Source organism: Drosophila simulans, chromosome X (genome assembly GCF_016746395.2).
Source record: "Drosophila simulans strain w501 chromosome X, Prin_Dsim_3.1, whole genome shotgun sequence".
NCBI classification, from domain to species: domain Eukaryota; kingdom Metazoa; phylum Arthropoda; class Insecta; order Diptera; family Drosophilidae; genus Drosophila; species Drosophila simulans.
Genome location: NC_052525.2, coordinates 12,644,305 through 12,665,057, shown reverse-complemented (window position 1 = coordinate 12,665,057; position 20,753 = coordinate 12,644,305). Strand labels below are relative to the sequence as shown.

General features: G+C 41.9%; 2 protein-coding genes across 3 annotated transcripts; one reads left to right on the top strand and one right to left on the bottom strand.

Annotated features, from left to right (window-relative positions):
* The first annotated feature begins 210 nt into the window (after positions 1 to 210).
* Positions 211 to 20,727, top strand: LOC6725833 (relaxin receptor 2). Of its 2 annotated transcripts, XM_016172638.3 has the most exons (18): positions 211 to 522; positions 9,515 to 9,952; positions 10,043 to 10,154; positions 10,283 to 10,354; positions 12,333 to 12,410; positions 12,590 to 12,661; positions 14,812 to 14,883; positions 14,961 to 15,032; positions 15,106 to 15,249; positions 15,361 to 15,432; positions 16,394 to 16,537; positions 16,640 to 16,756; positions 19,015 to 19,250; positions 19,315 to 19,429; positions 19,709 to 19,853; positions 19,914 to 20,068; positions 20,131 to 20,204; positions 20,266 to 20,727. In XM_016172638.3, the coding sequence occupies exons 1-18, from the start codon at positions 504 to 506 to the stop codon at positions 20,553 to 20,555; spliced, it is 2,427 nt and encodes an 808-aa protein (XP_016039153.1). In that variant the 5' UTR covers positions 211 to 503; the 3' UTR covers positions 20,556 to 20,727. The 2 variants fall into 2 exon arrangements, with proteins under 2 accessions (XP_016039153.1, XP_016039154.1); XM_016172639.3 differs by having other exon boundaries at positions 19,709 to 20,068.
* LOC6725835 (chaperone protein DnaJ) lies at positions 4,045 to 4,922 on the bottom strand. Its single transcript, XM_016173819.3, has 2 exons — positions 4,791 to 4,922; positions 4,045 to 4,737 (listed from the first exon to the last, which is right to left on the bottom strand). The coding sequence occupies exon 2, from the start codon at positions 4,734 to 4,736 to the stop codon at positions 4,305 to 4,307; it is 432 nt and encodes a 143-aa protein (XP_016039155.1). The 5' UTR covers position 4,737; positions 4,791 to 4,922; the 3' UTR covers positions 4,045 to 4,304.
* Positions 20,728 to 20,753: the final 26 nt, after the last annotated feature.

Here is a 20,753-nt window from a genome sequence, read left to right as displayed (position 1 = left end):
CCCCCAAGGGCTTTTCACCTTGAACTTGGCGGGCTCTTTGGAGCTTTTCCCGTTCAGCTTTTCATTCATAAATCGCCAGTCGGCGCGCTGAATGAGTGCGTTGGGTGCTTGCTTGGGCGGAAAATGGGCGGGTGGGCGGTTGGCCGGCTGGGTGGCGCCAGTGGGCGGGGCACCTGGAAAAGCCGCATGCCACATGTTGCAGGCATTCGCTCGCCTTTTTTCAGCTCAGTTGTTTGTTATCGTTGGCGGCGAACGCGCGTCGCTGCGGACCAAAAATCGACTTTATTTCGACTATATACCGCCCGCGATCTGATCCGTGCATATATTTTTGGATCCACCGATCCGCGATCTTACATTGAAGTGCGGCGAAGTTTTATTTTGATTTTGATTCTTTTTGTTTTGTACGTTTTTTTTTTTTTTTTGTGCTGTGCCCATCAGAGTCTATAATTAAATATTGTTTATTGCCCGTTGAGACGGTGGAAAAAAAGCGAAGAACTCCCTGGATGTCAATAGCGATCATGCGTACGTCCCGGAAAAATAAACAATACCCCTTTTTTGTTTGTGTGTATATTTATCGGTGCAGTTATAGAGAGAAGCCAGATATTCCTCGATTCCAATGTGTATAGGTTTTTATCTACTTTATCCGCAATGTTTGTGTGGCATTTTAACGCGAATCGAAATAATAAACCCGGCCAAGATATTGACCATCTGGGGATGTGAAAGTGGCTGGGATTTTGGATGGTTGGGTGGATGTTATCCATGGGATAATTGGGGACTGACTACGAAATTCATAAGAAATATATATGTATAAGGTAGATAGTTTATGTTTTCATACCATAGAATGTATTTCAAGTTTGGATTCGAATTTAAATTGGGAAAAATGGCATGAAATGGAATACAGGCTTGAACTTTTTCAAATGCATAGTGATGGCAAAAAGTATACAGACCAAAACTTTTTTTTTTTGCAAAAGTTTCGAAAATGAAAAAATGTTACAAAGAAATTCCGAAAGTTATATGCACGAAAAGGTGCAAAAGTGACGAAAGTGCTGGATGTTTGACAAAGTTCAAAGGGCACCAAGAAGTTTTTCGAATAAAGTTTGAGCTCGGGGAAACAGAAATGTCTGCGAATAAAATGTGCATTAGATACAAAAGTTTTTTTTTTTTTTAATGTTTAAATTTATATAATTGGAGTACTGAAAGAGTTTGCAAATAGATAAATGCAACTGTTTTTATAGCATCAAAAAAAAAAATGCTAAGAAACTGAGAATATATAGAAATGATTCAGGTTTCCTTAGGTGTAAAAATGTAAAATCATTATGCCAAAACATTTTACAGAATCCAATCAAAATGTTGATGATTGACAGGAATTCGCGTTGGGCGGTTCGAAAATGCACCGAAAACACTGTGGCCCAAATGTATTTGTATCGAAACCGATTTTCAATTAAAATTCTGTTCCAATTTGCATATTAATTTATGTTATTAAAATGGAGCTGACGCCTCAATGGCTGGATTTTCGCGCCCTCTCTGTCGCTCGCTCTATTTCTATCCCTGTCGATGGATGGGTCTGCGTTAAAATTTTGTAATAAAATGTCATTAAGTGTAAGTGCGTGGTGCCGTTTAGATTTATGTGCCCGAATGAATTGCAAATGCCTAGGCGAGAAGGATGCGCTCGGTTTGAAAAGGTGGAAGGGTAGGGTGGACTAGGGTGGACCAGGGTCCTTGCGGTTCCTGTGGCCAGAAAACTGGGCGCTGACCTGACAACGCTTGATGCCCCAAAGTTGTGTTATTAGTTGTAACTGCGTTGGCAGCTTAGACAAATCCGTTCATCCCCACCATGAAGCACAAATATATATGTATATATATAGCGCCCTGGCTACGGGGATTATTTGTCTAGTCCCACCCCACAAGCCACATGTTTTAATGAGCCACGAAAAACAAGTGGAATGTGTCAATTAAGTGGGGGTAGCGTCCCTCCCCACAAATTCTATTAAATTCACCAAAACTATTTGCGTAAGCTGCTTGGGGTAATTATTAGTTTTTTTTTTCTGTATTTATTATAAGCTTAGTCGTGGGATTGCCTAATGATGGCATTTAGTTGAGATCTTGTCCTGTACCCACTGGCAAAATTTAGAAAATAAAAATCCAAAGGTACAAACATTTTTACTTTGATATTACACATAAAGCAACCACTCTAATTAAGGAAATCATTTTTTTTTTTGCACAAAAGGGATTGCATAACGATTGCCTAGGAATGAAAAGGATGTGATATGCTAGTTACCAATTGGCCCAGTGTTAATTGCAGATTTTTCTTCAAAACGTTGTGCCCTTCGTAAGACATAATCCTAGTTACAAAGCTTAAGCTGGGTAAAGTAACCCGGCCCAAATTTACCGGAGTAGCGGAAAAAACAAATTGTAACTCAGGCAGCGAAGCTCCTGAAATCGGAAGGGTTAAAGTGCACGTGGCCCACAACTTATTTTTCTTTTCGAATTCGCCCCCTCGATTTTTCCCGATTTTCCGTGACTCACACACACACACACACACACACTCGAACAAATTCATATGCGAGTGTGTAAGTGGAAGCCCGGCGATTTTCCACTTAAGAACTTGTCGCCGGCGGGCAAATGCCAACCGAAAATATGCGGATATGACTCTGGAGTAATAATCCCCATATAACCATATACCCATTTTGCACCCAACTCCGGTATTCCGCTTTTAGGTAATTTGAATACGGCCAGCAATCGTTATTTATGGGCCGGCGGTTCTACAGTTTCAGTTGGTCCGCATGTGGGCGCACTGCAGCGGATCCATTAGCATCTAGTCGCACACTCAAATAAATATGTCATCAGTTTAACAAAGAGTTTATGGCTTAAATGCACACATATTTATGTAATATGTAAATAAATAAATAAGTAAATAGATAGATACATAAATGTATCTGATAAATCCGAATTCAAGCAAATTAACTTATATTAAATTAAATATTGTTTTTAAATTTCCATTATTACTCTATTATATTTTTTCGAGTGCCCCCACATTCCTAAGCATCCGCTTAGACATCGCCATTCGGTTCCCCGTCCATGTCCGTATCCGTATCCGTGTCCGTATCATTATCCGGCGGACGCTAATCGATGCCCCGACGTCCGATGTCCAATTTCCAGAGGGCCAATGAATTGAAGGCCCACTATCAAGTTTCGGAGCGTGGGTCCAGTCCAGATCCACTCGGGCTTTTAAGTTGATCAAGTAATCCATATAATTTTGTGGTGTTCTTTTTTGAGGCGTCGCATAATTGAATTGCCAATGGCGGCGGCAATGACAGCACAGTGCCCGCCATAAAGGTTATGCCTCATTAGGGGTTCACTCGGAAGTGTTTCGGTGTTCAGCGTTCAGCGTTCAGCCGTTGAGGCCTCCAAGGCATCTCATTCTGAATCCGAAGCGGACATGTTAGGCGTTCTGAATGATTGGCGAGAAAAAAGCGAGGATAAAACAGGATGCGCTGGGCAAACCCCGAATGGAAAGTGATTGGGTTTGAGATTGGGGCGGGGTCATATAGCTCTTATATGATTGAAGTGCGAATGGATCCATTCCGCCATTTGGGTGGCAAACGGAAATCCCGAGGGATCAGAGGTCCTGCAGAAATACGCAGCTCGCTAATGAAGTGAAAACACATTTTGCCATCAAAGAAAATGGTGAAGCGTGCAACAAGAGTTGCGTTTTCTTTTTTTTTTAGGGAAAAATGTCTGTGGATTTAAACGTGATTTTTACTACTAAGTACTAGTACTTATCTAACTGTTTATTCGTTCAATTTCAAGTTGGCAAATAATTGAATTCGCAACATAAACAAATATCAATGAAGCACCTAGAAGAAAGAATGAAGTTTCAACGAAGTTTTCCTTGCCATTCGAACAGCCAAACTTTTTACAGCAAATAATATGTGGACCAACTTGAATCATATATTCCAAGCTTGTCCGCTTCAATCGATTTATCTCAGATTAAACATTATGCACTGGGGAAATCTCGTTAAGAAAAAAGAAAATGCAGTTCAATCCGATATAATTGATTCTCAACTTTTAGCAGTCACTGGGTTTTAGTAAGCACAAGACGATCACGATTTATTTAAATTATTTCCCATATACCACACATTTCATGTACTTTCTTATATTCGCAACTTATACAACATTTAACCATTAAAATATTTGGATAACATAAAATAATTTTGATAATTTTGATATATATAATAAAATATATATATGATACAGACTTCGTCAACTTGTATTGCCGATATTTGCTATGTACACTTGGTCTGTTATTTACGATTATTATTCGATCTGCTCATTATACTGTAGGCTCCGAATCCAACAAAAAGAGCCACCAGCAGTCCGGCGCCCACGGTGCACACAGTGGATATAATGTCCGTGGATTCCGTTTCAGTTTGGCTGAATCCGTTTGGCTGGCAACCCCCCGAATTATGAGAATTATTCCTTGTATCCGAATTATGAGAATTATTCCTTGTATCCGCATGCCTCGATCGCTCAATGGCTCCATCGTATGCCCTCCTGGACGTCGGATCTGACAGCACATCGAATGCTTCCTTGATCTTCCGGAATTGAGCCGTCGTTCGTGGATGTTTGTTCTTATCCGGATGGTAAATGAGTACCATTCGTTTGTAGGCCTGCCTGATTTCCGACTCGGTAGCGTTGGGATCCACGCCCAGGATCATATAGTGATCCTCCTCCATTCTGGGGGATCGATCGATTACAGTTGTGGTGAAATTGTATAATTGGGTTTCTACCTTTTGTTTTCACACGCGCAGTGCCACAAGCTTTTGTGTTTGTGCCTGTGATATTTATCGATTTACAGTACGAACATCGATGATCGAAATATCGCTTCGAAGTGTATGGGGTATTCACCTGCAAGATAAATGGCTATTTGAAACAAATACTTTGAGAAATCTCAAACAAATTAATCTAATAAAATTAAATAACATCAAAGCTAACTCCCATTGGCCATCAAATTTTCGAATATCTTTAATTTGGGCAAAAAAATCAGGGACAGCAATCAGACAGGGGTATTTTATATTTTTTTATGGTAAATCGAATAGGAATAGCGGATAAAACAAGGGTATTACGGTATTTACATATGTGCTGGCGCGTGCCTGTGTGTGTGTGAGTGATGTGACCTCTGACCCTGCCAAGTGGAAAAATGAAAAATGGCTAGCGTAATTCCCTGATTGAAGCCTAACTGAGAAGGACAGATAAAAAAAAAAGAAAAGGCAAATAACAGCAATAAGGCAAATCGTCAAATTGCAGTGAGAAAAAACCGATGTTATATTCTACTTCCTACTATTAATAATCATAATTATATCATGATATAATTTCATTTGAATTCGACGACTTTATGATATTCGCAGGCATTCGATATTTGCGGAATTCCATTCCAAGTTTCGTTGATAGTTTCTCTCTGTGCACCGAAAGCAGGCTAGAAACCGCTTAATTTCGCCAGGACTTTCCCGGTCTTCTTGTGTCACATGACCCCTGACCCCTGACCCCTGAGAGGCAAACGCATGGGCATTAAGCATTAAGCATTTCGCATCGCATTTGTTTTCATTTGTATTCGGCCTGCTGTCAGCGGCAGTTCAAATAGCCGAACTATTGACAAACACCACCCACCATTACCATTATCATCATCATACCATCCCAATCCCAATCCCAATCCCAATTCCAATCCCAATTCCTTTCCCAATTCCTATACCCAAATCATTGCGATGGTTTCCCATTGGAGTCCGCATCCGAAAAAGCGATGAAATGATTAATTTCCATCGGGTAATTAAGTGTGGTAAACCCAAATGAATCTCCCAAATGGAATGGCTAAGCATTCGCTGCTCTGCTTTAAAAATAAAGCCCCGTCGAAGATATAGTCGATTGATATATGTGCATTTATATATATATATACATATATATATACATATATACATATGAACTTAACCCATTGCGAATGGGCACTTGACAAGCCTTTTTTTGTTTATCATTGCCCGCTGTTTCTATAATTTTTGTTTTTTATATTATTTTTGATTTTTTGTTAGCTCTTCTGCCCGCCCAGTTGAACTTGATGTTTACAACTTTGTTGTTAGGCGAAAATTGTGCTGCTTTTGTTTTTCCATTTTGGGCGGGTATAAAAATTCCTTTCCAATACCGAAAATTGAACTTGGTAGCCGTTTGAATCTAAACAGTCGAGTGAATAAAGCTATTGGAATTTCTCAGCTGTTTTTAGTGGATGTCGTAATGGTCCGTCCTATAGACATATAGCTATAGCTTATTCCCATTCCAAATCCATTTAATATGCTGGCCCAGCACTCTTTTGTTTGCCACACAACATAAATTAGATGCCAACTCATGGTGAAAATCCTGAAACAAGGCATTCGCACAAATTCTTAGTACTTAGTACATCAGCTTTTAAGTTTCAGATAGTTAGTTGTATTTAGCTTAGCATCCGTTGTAGTTCCACTACTATCGATCGAACTGAGAACCGTGATTCATCAGATGATCTAATAGATATTGATCGGCGGACATTGAAATGGGCATCGGACATATCGAACTGCAGATAATTTGTTTACCAACTCGTCCAGCACAATTGACTTCTATTTTCGTGAGTTCCTATTAGGTTTTCGTTTCTTTTAATTGCGCCACGCCCAGCCGCCCAGCGAAAACCTGCAACTTTTACCACCGGGGGCCACTTTCGACCGATTCTTGGAGCTCCCCACGTGGGTGGGGATTAATTGGGGGGCAGGCCGAGGGTCAGACTGGATAAACAAATCGGAGTCCATTTGGAGGGTGGTCTGATAAAGTGTTTGGGAGTGCTGGTACACCGAAAGCAAAATCTTAAATATTTTAGCCAGAACGAATTTAATGTTTTAGAAATGGCACAAATTTTTCTTTCACTGTATGTATATGGCTAGCTCGACTGCTTGTCGGAATTTCAGCTTGAGGAATGCAGAATTCCAGCATTTAGTCAAAAATACTTTTGTTCCATAATTTTTTTTTAGCCCGAAGCACTTGCTCTGCAATTAGGATTTCCTTTAGTGAAGGTTCCTCAGATGATGACTGTGAAATAAGGACACTGACAGCGAAGGTGCAACACCAACTCATTGAGTGGCTCAATGAGAATTTATGAGCTACAAAGTTGTAAAAGTATATTTACTGAGCGAAGGCGTTCCTGCAGCATGCACTTGAAAGAAAACCGAGAAAAGCTGAAAGAAAAGCTGGGAAAGAGCGGCTGCGGATGCGGATGCCCCCTGCCGAGATCTAGCTCATCAATCATGGCAGTAGCCAGCCAGACGAGTCCAAGCCGCACACATCAAACATTTCAATTTGCCGCAAATGTGTTGACAAAACGTTGATACGCCATCGGCATTCGTCGGGTTTACGGGGGCAGTTGGCTGGCATGGAATGGGATTGGATTGGATTGCTGCGGAGGCTGCTGCTCCAAGTTATCCCAGTTCACAGTTCCAGTTTCAGTGCCATTCCCTTTCCCCGTTCCTGTTCCTGTCCCTATCCAACCCATACCCATGCACATTAGCAACACGTGTCAAATGCGCTATGTCCTTGTCCTTGTCCTGGCTTTCGGATCCCCATTCCCGCCTTTGGATGGCGCGCTTAATTACACTTTTATAGAGTCGCCGCCCCTGCGCATCATTTCCATTTCAGTTCAGTTCCCATTGTGGCAGTCCCTCTCATCCTGGTCACCCTGTCCTCTGACCTCCTGGTTCTTCACTGTCTCCAGTCACCGGTCTGCATCTCGGGCCGTAATTGCAATCCGTTCTCCTCTCCGCCGCCTGAGTTATGACCTCCAATGCAATGCAATCGCCATTCCAGGACATCCCGGGGTCCTTGTTTATGCGGATAAACATGGGGGACATGTGCCATATGTTTTCGACTGCCTGAAATTATCCATTTGCCGTTCGGCAAATATGTTTTTTAAGACCCATGATTATTCCCCTTTTGTGTCTAAAAATATATAAAGGTTACATTAATATCTAAAATCAACAGCAGATTGCACATTTTTTTCTATTTATGTTGACTTTTCAATTTGACCAAGTGCATATTTTCTTTTGCGGGTCGCATGTTTATTTAACAACACAGATGGGCTTTGTATTTTCGACACGCTAATATAAATATATACATAGTGAACTTAGGCATACAAAAAATCGGTTAATATTAGATACGAAACAAAAGGGGAAGTTCTACACACCTACTTTTATAACTTTACTCGCCCGGAAGGAAATTTTTGCCCCACAATTATATTTGCATTTGCGACATAGGGTACACAAACTTCGATGGTATCATTACCCCTTGAGCTCGATATATTCCTGCCTCGATTTAATTTGATTTGCATTTGTTTACCTTTTCCGTTTTCGCATTATAATTATACTTTTTTGTACAGGTTGTTTCATTTCTTTATTATGCTCCTTTCATTTCCCGTCATGACATCGTGTCCATCAGAAAGTCAAAAAGCCAGTCATGCTGATGATGTGGATGTGGATGTGGATGATGCCTTATCGAAGGCCCAGTAAAATCGAAAGGATTTCGGCTGGATGGGGGGCAATATGAATACTACATACAAAAATGTCCTGGGGATGGCAGAAGGGTGGGGATTGGGATTTCACGGCCCATTTCATCGCCATTGGGCCACAAATGTACTGTGCGTAATTTTTATTACAAACAATTTTATTACACATTTTACATATTTGCCATTTACAGTTTTCAACTTCAAATAACCAATATATATACCATTTCGATCACAATCAATTGCGATTCGATGTGGGCGGTGGAAATGGCGACGCATTTAAGTGCAATCGTTAAAAATGATAAATGCACTGACAACAGCCTCAAGGGAACTTCCTTCGGAGTGCTCGGTATATAGATATTTTTATGTAGATATATACAAAATATGAATATATACAAAACTACCTACCCACATACACATGTATTTGCATCGGGCGAAACATCAATGAATGGGCCAAAGAGTGTTCACTTCTATTTCGCTTTTCGGCTAATCGAATGCTAATTAACCCATTTAATTGGTTAAACAAATATTTCGGCCCCATTTGCTTAAGAAATTTATGGAGCCAAATAGGCAAGAGCATCTGTTTGTTTCAGCGCGTTGGAAATCTGTTCTGTGCTCTTCTTTTTTGGTTTTTTTTTTTCTCATTTTTGCTGCTTACGTTTGTGAATTCCCTTTGGCCATAAGTTAGCCGAATGGTTCTGGGCTTTCCACATTTCCATTTTGAATGGTAGCATTCCAATTACTTCCTGAGTGCTATTTTTACCTTGGTAATAGCCTTTCTAAATTGTATTCACCGCCTAGCAACATTAAGAGCATTAAAATAAGCTCAATTTCTGTATTTTGAATTCTCTTACATTTCAATGGTTCTGATTGTTGAAGATCCTTTTCTATACCAGACTTGGTCCTTCGATAACAAAGCGCACTAATCGTTATCGCTTTGCTGATCACTTACAGCTCACCTGCCTATCACTTTTACACTCTCCATCCTCCTCGCACTTTCTTCTAATGAAGCGCAAGGAGTTGAGAGTGCGACAAGGACGTCAAACGAAGCTATACGAACAGGAATCGGCACAAAACCGGAAACGGAAGTAGCGGACGCCACAGAGGCGGAAGCCCCCGTGCGGGAGGTGATATCGCTGCTGGGCGTAATCGATGGTGCTGAGTCCGTTATCCTGGTTCCCGACGCCGCCGACAAGTGTCCTGGCGGCTATTTCCACTGCAATACCACGGCGCAGTGCGTTCCGCAGCGGGCCAACTGCGACGGCAGTGTCGACTGCGATGACGCATCGGATGAGGTGAACTGCGTGAACGAGGTGGACGCCAAGTACTGGGACCACCTGTACAGGAAACAGCCCTTCGGGAGACACGACAATCTCAGGATTGGCGAGTGCCGTAAGTGATGATTTAACAATAGTATAAGCCATTTTAACAAATTCCATTGGAATCAAAATTGAAACATGATTGACTCTAATACTCATTTAGTTTGGCCCAACGAAAACTTTTCCTGTCCCTGTCGAGGTGACGAGATTCTATGCCGATTTCAGCAGCTAACCGATATTCCAAAACGACTGCCGCAGAGCGATCTGGCAACGCTGTAAGTACAGTTTCGTTTATTTATTTTAGTTGATTGCTAACTTCAATATCATGCAGTTTTTTAGTTTCTCAAAATGCATTATTACTACATTGTAAATTGTAATTTATAAGCGCTTTTATGACTTGCAGCGATCTAACGGGAAACAATTTCGAAACCATCCATGAGACCTTCTTCAGTGAACTGCCAGACGTCGATAGCTTGTAAGTAAACACTTTTAGGGCTAACGAATTTAAGCGAAGTCCATTAACATTGTTTTCGGTAAGTAATAGTTTCTTGGGTGTTTGATGGAGTTTGCTCCGCTCCGCCAAGTAAGCTAAGGGATGTCATAACACCCGTTCGGGTTCTTAATTAAAACGGAAATGCAAGCAGATGACTCTAACTGCAGCGGCTGCAAGCGATGGGGGGATGTTCAAATTTTTAAGAGGCTTCCGAGGACGAGGGCCGGAACGAGGATATAACACAGCAGACCAGTCCGGTCCAGACCAGACCAGACCGCATTGAATATTAGCGACATGCTGTGTCCTTAATGGTGCCTTTAAGTAGTCGTAGTCGACGTTGTCGTTGCATCAGTATCACTGGTGGCCATCACACGCTGGCGCACATACAAATTACGTACAAACCAGACAGCCGGAAGGATAAGCCAGGACTCTCCGCCTTCCGAAGCTGGCTAAGCATACTCAGAAACTCCCCCGTACACATGTATGTACATATGCAGAGCCAGACGGCATCGTGTTGCAGTTTATGTGTCACTATGCCAAAGGACACAGTGTGCCGACTTAAAACAGACATTCGTGGTACATGTCGTATCGCCATTCACTGAAGATGGACATCCACTGAATCCTTGTTTTTGTTAGCTCTCGCACGATCTAGGTATAAATCTACAACACTGGTGGGTGCAGAGTTCACACGGCTCGAAAAAAAAGAAAGGATAGTAAAATCTTTTTAATTCTAAAAAATACTTATGTGCTTTTTATTTGTCCAAACAAAAAGTAACTTATATATATATATATATAAAAGCTTAAGCTTTTTTCTTTCACTGTTGCTGTGACTTTACAAGTTCTCAGATGACATTAAAGTTTTACCCAATCTCAGCTCGAATTTAAGACGAAAAGTTTTGCAAGAGCGGAATTTAGTTTCTTGTCATTGCTCCAAATACGATTTGCAGACCGCCAATTTGCGCACTTCCGTGTGATGAGGAAAACGTGTGGAGATTATCAAGGATATTCCAGTGGCTCTAATCGCCCCTATTTCATTTATATCCCTGGGATATCTTCAACAAGTCACTGAATTTTACACATTCATCTTGTCTTGATTTCGTGGAAAGATTTAACATGATGAATATTTTAGCCCAAGGCACATATTGTTTTGTTTTTTTTTTAATGCTACCGAAAGAATTTCCATGGAAAAGAATTCAGGTGACAATTACTTCTATAAATAGATAGGCTTATCGTGCATTTAGCCATAAAAACAGGTGAAATTCACAAATTTATTGGGCCATTAAGTTCGCCAAATGGAAAGCAAATTCAAGTTGAAATACACTCTTTAGCCGCAAAGACTTGCGATTGCCGCTAATGGTTTTAGCAAAGCAGTTCGCCAAGGATTTATTACTGAAAAATAATAACTTTTCTCTAGCAGCGGTTATAAAATCACTTAAAATGGTGTTCAAAAGTATGCTGAAAAAACGAAAGGTTTTTTTCAGAACGAAATATATTGTAACGTAGTGGTTTGTTAGGATTTAAATGCCTTTAAAATGTAAATGTTGAATCAATTGAAAAATGAAATTCCACATTAATTCCGCGACCAAAGTTGTGGCTCCGCTCCCAGCTCCTAATGAAGTCGGAATGCAAGTCCGACTTGGAGCTCATCATGGGCCATCCCCCCCCCCCCCCCCCCCCCACCATTTACACATACAAATGAGCACCGAAGTTTTGGGGCCAAAACAATGACACGAAGAAAACAAAGCGCATTATTATCCATATCTTGTCTTGGGGGAGGGGTCAAAAAGTTATGGTAGCTATGGTAGCTATAGGGGCAACTTTTCAGCCGACGCCCATTGTGCCAAGTTTACAATTGAATCTCATATTTATTACGTTTTATTCGCTCGAGTCCTCGCCCACGTTTTTGCTTACTTTATTTAAGTTTTTTTTGTTTTTTTTTTCCATTTCGCGTTTTCCGCAGAGTGCTGAAGTTCTGCTCAATCCGTGAGATTGCCTCGCATGCATTCGATCGCCTGGCGGACAGCCCACTGAGGACCCTGTGAGTATCCTGTCCCAGCAACGTGACCCACTCCCAACAATAACTCATAATTAAGTCTCATTATTTATGTGCACTTAACAGTTTTCTGCTTTTTTTTCGTTGTTTTTTTTTTTTCACCCCGTCTCGCATCTTTAATAATTTGCCCACTCCAACTTATGCTCATGATTGTGTCCTTCCAGTTATATGGACGATAATAAATTACCGCATCTGCCGGAGCACTTCTTTCCCGAGGGCAATCAATTGAGTATTCTGTAAGTATCGGTTCAGTCGATGTCCGTTAATGCCGGTTATGCTGTTTTCCCACTTCATTACGCCACCTACTTTATGACCAACTTCCGGTTGCCTCACGGATATAGGTCACTTGTAAATTAGCCAATTATAAGCTAAACCAAATAGCCGGGTTAAGATTATTGAAAGAAGCCATGACTACTTCATGAAATCTCAAACAGATCGGGGTCACCAAACTTATTCGCTGGTATAAATGGAAAAGATAAACTATATAACTTTAATTTTACACAAATATGCCATTTGCAAATGATCAGTTAGGAAGGTAGAAGTTGGAGATCGGGGTCACCAAACTGGGAGTATGTGAACATTTAAATATTATTTTATAAAATATAGCTTTTAAACAGCACTAGCTGTTTAAAGATTTCCTAACAACATTCAATTTGTTACATATACCACACAATTTTCTCTCCATTTGCATAAAACATTGATTTGCAATGAACTTCCCGGATGTGTAGTCCGTATTTTAGACCTGCATTAGTGTCTCGCTTATTTATTTCATCCGCTGGCTTTACCGGCCATTTGTATTATTAAAAAAAAGGTTCAATAAAAAATACAATTGCAAAACGATTGCCGAATTTATGTGTGTGCAAGTAAATGCTAATTAAACATAAATCAAATTAGACAAAATAACAACGGAGACTTGGCTTAAATTTTCACACATTGCGGCTGGCCAACTTTGCGCCCACAATACAAATGCACTGGACCATTTTCGAAAGGGCCGAGAGAGATATGCTGCGATAAAAAGCCATTATTTTTTGGCCACCCGGAGGTGCTAAATGACAAAAATCCAGTAATTGCCAATAAACGTAGAGGGTCGATTATATCACGACTCATATGAGAATTGGGCGGCACAGTAAAAACCCACAACAACACACAAATGTATACGAGTACGTATGGTTGGGGCGTGTGCTCCAGTCGATGCTAATCACAATCACAATTGCTGTCAACCTTTGTTGGCCCATAAAGTTGGGCCATTGTTGCAGGATTAAAGCCGACCTCTTGCCCAATCGACTGACAATGTGGCATCGCATTTTCGCCTCATTGTTGCGGCGATTTTCCCCAATTTTCCACCCACCCAACTTGCCACCTCTTCGCATTTTTTTTCGGCTCGCGGCCTCGGAGCATAAAAATATTAGCACAGACGGTAAAAAGTTTTCAACTTGTTTTGTGCAGTGACTCGAAGGCCCACGCCCCCTTTTCCCAACGCCGCCGCCCTGAAAAGTCCAAAAACAATAACAACGCCAGCTGCCAAAAGGGCAAGCGGTAAAGGCCAAAACTTACCGATTCACTTACCGGTTATAAACGAATCCTAACGCTCTTTTCTTGCAGGTATTATATTACAAATACTCTTTTCTTTTAAGAGCGTAAAAATCGTAAATCTAATACCTAGATAAACTATAACTTAACTACGAAATGACATTACGAGCTCATTCTTTTGAATTCTACTTTAAAAATAAATCCAGTTTAAAGAGTCTTTGAAACGGAAAGACGTACATAATATTTTAAATGTATTTACCACTTGCAATTCATTTTCCATTCATAATACCCTTTTTGAATGCCCTGCAAAATAGACAAAACTGCCGGCACACAAAAACACATAAACAACTCAGTTACACTTTTGCGGCGGAAGGCGGATTTCGAATTTCGGATGGGTGGACGGAGATATATCCGTTGCACTCCGTCTACGGCGCCACCGAATCCGGAGGACCAGCTGCACTTGGCATTGGCCCGAAAGTTGGCTCTGTCTCTGTCCGGTTGACAATAAAGCACTGAGAGAAAAAAGTGCTCAGACAAGAATGTGGCAAGCCATAAAATAATATACTTTTGAGATTTATAAATATAGCATTTACAGTTTATTTATTTTTGATTTGTCACTGGGCTTTTGTTTTCTGTGTAGTAATGGAATTTAGCTAGGAACGTTTTCTGAGGGGCTAAAAGTGCATTTTCTCGTGTGGCGTTTGTTACTTGCGCTTAATGGCTAATTAAAATCAAGATATATGTGCCGACTTTTCACTGGCCGAATGCAATTGCATCGGCTTTTGTTGCCAACTTTGCAGCATTAAAATGAGATTTTTTATCTATTTCATATTATTTTTTGTGGCGGGGTGGTCAGCATTTTGGCACGCAACCACCTGCATCATTTGAAACGAAGCGATTTTCTGAATCTACAGAAGTTACAGGAACTGTAAGTGCTTGAAAAATTTAAAACAATACCGAAGTCTCGATAAATATGTATGTTGTAAATGTAAATATTTGATTAAGGGACCTTCGCGGCAATCGCATAGGAAACTTCGAGGCCGAGGTCTTTGCCCAACTAACGAGTTTGGAAGTGCTGTAAGTACCGCTCTTAGCCCAAATCCCTGTGAATACACATGCCTATACATAGATAGTTTTTGTTATCCTGTAGCTATCTGAATGAAAACCACTTAAAGCGTCTGGATCCAGATAGATTTCCCAGAACCCTGCTCAATCTGCACACTTTGTCCTTGGCTTACAATCAGATCGAGGACATCGCCGCGAATACATTCCCCTTTCCACGCCTTCGATACTTGTGAGTAGTTATCCCGGGTGAATGTAGAAAGGATGCGAAAGGATGGATACTCCCCGCTCATACGACTTATACGACCTATAAATACATATATCAATCTGTTGCCTATTGCAGATTTCTGGCTGGCAATCGATTATCCCACATACGCGATGAAACATTTTGCAATCTCAGCAATCTGCAAGGATTGTAAGTATTCTGCAGTTGAAGCAAAGAACATGCCACATACCCTGTAAAATAACCAGCTCTATATATAGGAGTTCTTGAATCGAATAATAGGGTTATTTGCCTAGAATATATATTTGAGAAAAAGCATCTTATACCAAAACCCACTAAACATGTGTATTTGCGATACATGAATTCGTACATCCCCTTAGCAAATCATCATTGATGGGCATTAAAAAAACAAGTGTCACTTCTCTGACCTCCGATGGAATTTTCCTTCTGCTCGGCTTCCATCTTCCATAAGGCCCGTGACCAGAGGACTTCGGTACCTCCGATTTCTGATCCCGAGCCCACGAAGTTGACTGACGGAAGGGAAGGGCTGTGGCTGTGGCAGAAAGTGTCATTTGGATTTATTGCCGTTTAAGTTTCGCTTTGGCCAAGGAATTTAATTTATCAATAATGCTATGTGGTGGTCGGGGCCGAAGGAATGCAAAGCCAAAAAGCTGACAGTTTTTCATTTGCGAAACTTCGCTGCTAGTTTATGGGTGCTACCCCATCCCGTCCTATGGCATTCATGCAATGCATATTGAGGAGGGTTAACAAAAAAAAAAAAAGAAAAAAAATGAAATGAAAATACAGCCTGTGGAATGATTTGCATGCAGGGCAAAAATCAAAAGATAGATATTCTAGAAAAACATCAGAAGATGGAAAGATGGGCGGACAAATGCCGGATACGTGCCACGGCATCGGTGGCCCAACTTTAATGATGAAACTTTGAGTCCGATGCCTGAACCTAAGCTCTGAGCTCCTCCTGATTTCCTGCCCCCCACTGCCGCAACCAATCTCGAATGCAAATAAGCGAAAAAAAAACCCAATGCTTGGCTTTTATGCGTTGGCCCATAAAGCCGCGCAGCTCAGATGTGTTAACCACTTTCATCTAAATGTTCTGCCTTTCTCTCCGATTTCCATTCCACCACTCCAATAGACACTTGAACGAGAACCGGATCGAAGGATTCGACCTGGAGGCCTTCGCCTGTTTGAAGAACCTGAGCTCCCTGCTCCTAACGGGCAATCGCTTCCAGACCCTTGATTCGCGGGTCCTAAAAAACCTGAGCAGCCTGGATTATATGTGAGTAACCAACAACCAAGGCCACCGCCGCCAAATCCTAATGGTTATGAGCAATTCACAATACCTTTACCTGAAATACCTTTACCTATCTGTCCCCGGCAGTTACTTCTCGTGGTTCCATTTGTGTAGCGCCGCCATGAACGTCCGGGTCTGTGATCCACACGGCGATGGCATCAGCAGCAAGTTGCACCTGCTGGACAATCAGATACTGCGAGGCAGGTGAGTACGAAGTGCTAAGCCCCAGTACATAAGATGATTTCGATTTAATCAAGCTAAGAGCCCTTGCAAAATGCCCGGCGCAACCGCCCAGCTAAACTTGAGGGCTTTTGGCTTCCGTTTGCTCTGCGGTCTGTGTGTAAATCGCATTCATTAGAATGCAATTAAATCATTGTCATTATGGCCCTCGAAGTTAAACCGAACCGAGCTCGCTTGCAATTAGAGTGCGAGAACTGCATTGAGAACGTCTGCCTACGAAGGAGATTGCCAAGCACAGGAGCGCACTCAAATATATGCACAAAATGATTAAAGTAGCTTAATTAATAGATGTAAGGGCTAATTCAACTGCTTTGAATGGTTTGATAAAGCTAAATGTGTGTATTAGGTTCAAGTAGTTTTATTGCATTGGAAGTGTTAACTTAAAACCCAATCGAAATGAAATCACGAGTTTTGGATCAAACGGAAATGCTCAAGGCCCCACGTTGGGCGCCAAATACCCGGTGCTCTTGTGCCTTGTGCTAATCGCTCAACACCCGAATTCGTGTCTTTTGAAGTGGCTAGACCCGCTGTCTAAACATTGAGCTGCCTGTGCATTGGGTATCCTGGCCAAGTAGCTACTTGGCAAGACAAATAAGTAGTCCCATCAACAACTGAGGAAACTCTCAACTGAAAATAGGGAACTCGGAACTGGAAACTGGTAACTGCTAACTGGCAACTGGCAACCAGCAACCGGCAGTCACTTGTCATCAAGTCTGCTGAGTGATTATCTGGCTGCCTGCCATCGCCTCATCGTCGTCGTCTAGGATGTATTCCTGTTGAAAATGAAAATTACGCTCCTTACTTGTCGGCTTGTTTGTTTGCCTTTTACACATTTTGCACACACTCTGCATGCCGACGTCTACATCTTCATCTTCAAACTCCATCCACATCTCCATCTCGATGTGTTCACAGCGAAAGTAAACACCAGCGTGCGCACATACACAGCCAGACAAACATGAGGATGCTGGGGACCAAGGAAACCCAAGGACTACAAGGATGCCGGTGCCAGAGAGAATTTACTTACTTTTGTGCTTAGAACATTATTTCATTATTCTAAGTTGACGTTTTCATAAAAATTAAATACTTTAGGTTTTCAAGTCGTTGGCGTGGCTCCCGTTTTTCCAGCTCGCTTCATATCCTTGCTCTCAGGCTTTCCTCTGCCTTTATTAGCCACCAGGATTCCCAGCCTCTCAATTTACAACTGCACTTCCATCCGATGGAGGAAGTGTCTGCTGCGCACCGAGAATGTTTTTCTCAAATTTACAACGTTACGGGGATGTAATAACCTCCAGTCCGTTTGATCGGGTGACCTCGATTTATTTACTGCTATGCAAAGCTAAAATTCAAATTTCCCTACTCAGAGCTAACTTTTTTCCACAGTTTAACTTGGAGTTTCTAGTCTTAAATAATTGGCAAGATTATAATCCTAACTTTTGGTGACCCCAACTTTTAATCACTCAACAAGCGGGATTATACTAAGGTTTATTTCCCTGGGCTTCTTCTTCTTTTATTAAACCTGGCCAAGAAGCTGCAACTTCGTTTAATTAAGTAATTCAATGAGATTGGCAGCTGTTTCCCAGGTCAAGCATAATTGATGACTACTCATAATCATAACAGAAGTGTTGCCAATGAATGGGAAGCGGAAGTCTGGCATAAATTACAGGTCTCTCCGTCCGAAGCCCAATCATCATGCAGACACTATATAATTGTCATGGAACCACACTTGGCACTCACTTTTGCCTGGCCTCTGCTCCTGCGAACGCTGATGTTGCTTTGTGCTTGGTGCTTTGTGCTTTCTGCTTTCTGCTTGATGCTTTTTGCTTTGTGCCCAAGTCTCGTGATTCCACTCCACTCGGAGTGGCATCCTTGGTTAGCAGAACTGCAATAATGAGGCACACCAACCGGGCAATTGGCAATTGTGCGAGGTCAAACACAACCGGATGGGGAAACTGGTGTCGGCCCCACAGGGAGGACTTAAATTTCCTTTAATTGCTCGAATTTATGGGTAGTGGCATAACGACAATTGTCCAAGTCAAGGTCACAAATGATGCTCCTGTATTATTATTTCGATACACACAAAGAAAAAGGCGACCATACATATAAAAGCAGCAACTAGGTGAAACTTAACTTGGCTTTTAACATAGGTTAACTTCATAATTAGCAATAGTAGTAGTAACAATGAGGTCAACTTTCTATCTGTCCACCTTTATCTGCTCGAACAGTGTCTGGGTGATGGCCTCGATTGCCGTGGTGGGCAACCTATTGGTCCTGCTCGGCCGCTACTTCTACAAGTCACGGAGCAACGTGGAGCACTCGCTCTACCTTCGCCATTTGGCGGCCAGCGATTTCCTCATGGGCATTTACCTCACGCTGATTGCCTGTGCGGACATCAGTTTTCGCGGCGAGTATATCAAATACGAGGAGACCTGGCGGCACAGCGGCATTTGTGCCTTCGCAGGTGCGTATCCTAGCCAATTCAATCTTAATGGGATGCTAATGTGAATTGCGTATCCGCCGTGTAGGCTTCCTCAGCACCTTCAGCTGCCAGTCGTCGACGCTGCTGCTCACATTGGTCACCTGGGATCGTCTGATGTCGGTGACGAGGCCCCTCAAGCCACGGGATACGGAAAAAGTTCGGTAAGTGTGAACTAGAATTGTAATAAAGTGCTGGGCAAACTTATTGTTTATTCTATTACATTAATTAATTTTGTTGCGGACATTTGCTGATTTGTTGACTGCTCAAATATCAATGCCCAGCATTTGTTTACCCTACAAACTTTGTTCGTAATGCAATCATGTTGGTTTTGACCGCCGTCTTACTATGTATATATTTTCTACTGCTTAATTATAGTTTGCAAAAGCTTTGGTCTTGTATGTGTAAACAATGATAAATTATTGAAATGATAACTTCCACAGCATTGTCCTGCGTCTCTTGCTGTTGTGGGGCATAAGTTTCGGATTAGCTGCAGCTCCACTTCTTCCCAATCCCTACTTTGGAAACCATTTCTATGGCAACAATGGTGTCTGCTTATCGCTGCATATCCACGATCCCTATGCGAAGGTAATCACCATTTCCTTGGAAAGCTTGGAACGTTTTAATATTTCAAAATGTATACTTCAGGGTTGGGAGTACTCGGCGCTGCTGTTCATCCTGGTCAATACGTTGTCACTGGTCTTCATCCTCTTTTCCTACATTCGCATGTTGCAAGCGATAAGGGATTCGGGTGGCGGAATGCGTAGCACTCACAGCGGTCGCGAGAATGTGGTAGCAACTCGGTAAGTTTGGATGATTCATTTATTTAAAATCTTTTAATTATTGAAATATTATCTTTGTACAGCTTTGCCATCATTGTGACCACCGATTGCGCCTGCTGGCTGCCCATCATCGTGGTCAAAGTGGCTGCTCTTTCAGGTAAGTTCAACGGCAACACCTATAAACGATTACCAACTACTCGTATATACACCCCATTTAGGCTGCGAAATCTCGCCCGATCTTTACGCCTGGCTGGCGGTTCTTGTGCTGCCAGTGAACTCGGCCCTCAATCCAGTGCTGTACACATTGACCACTGCGGCCTTTAAGCAACAGCTGCGTCGCTATTGTCACACCCTGCCCAGCTGCTCGCTGGTGAACAACGAGACCCGATCCCAAACGCAGACTGCCTACGAGTCCGGACTGAGTGTCAGTCTGGCGCACTTGGGCGGCGGTGTGGGCGGCGGGTCGGGGCGAAAGCGGATGTCCCACCGGCAGATGAGCTATCTGTAGGCGGCGCAACTGTCTTAAAATGCAGCACGAGATCAACAGACTTACATACAAGTGGGGCTAGTGGGTGGGTGGCATTACCACAGGACACTTCCATGTAATTGGTCCCTTAAACTATTGGTAATATACGTACTTATTATTATTCTGATATCAATTTTAAATTACTTTTAACAAGACAATTATGTTTCTGCAGTTCTGCAA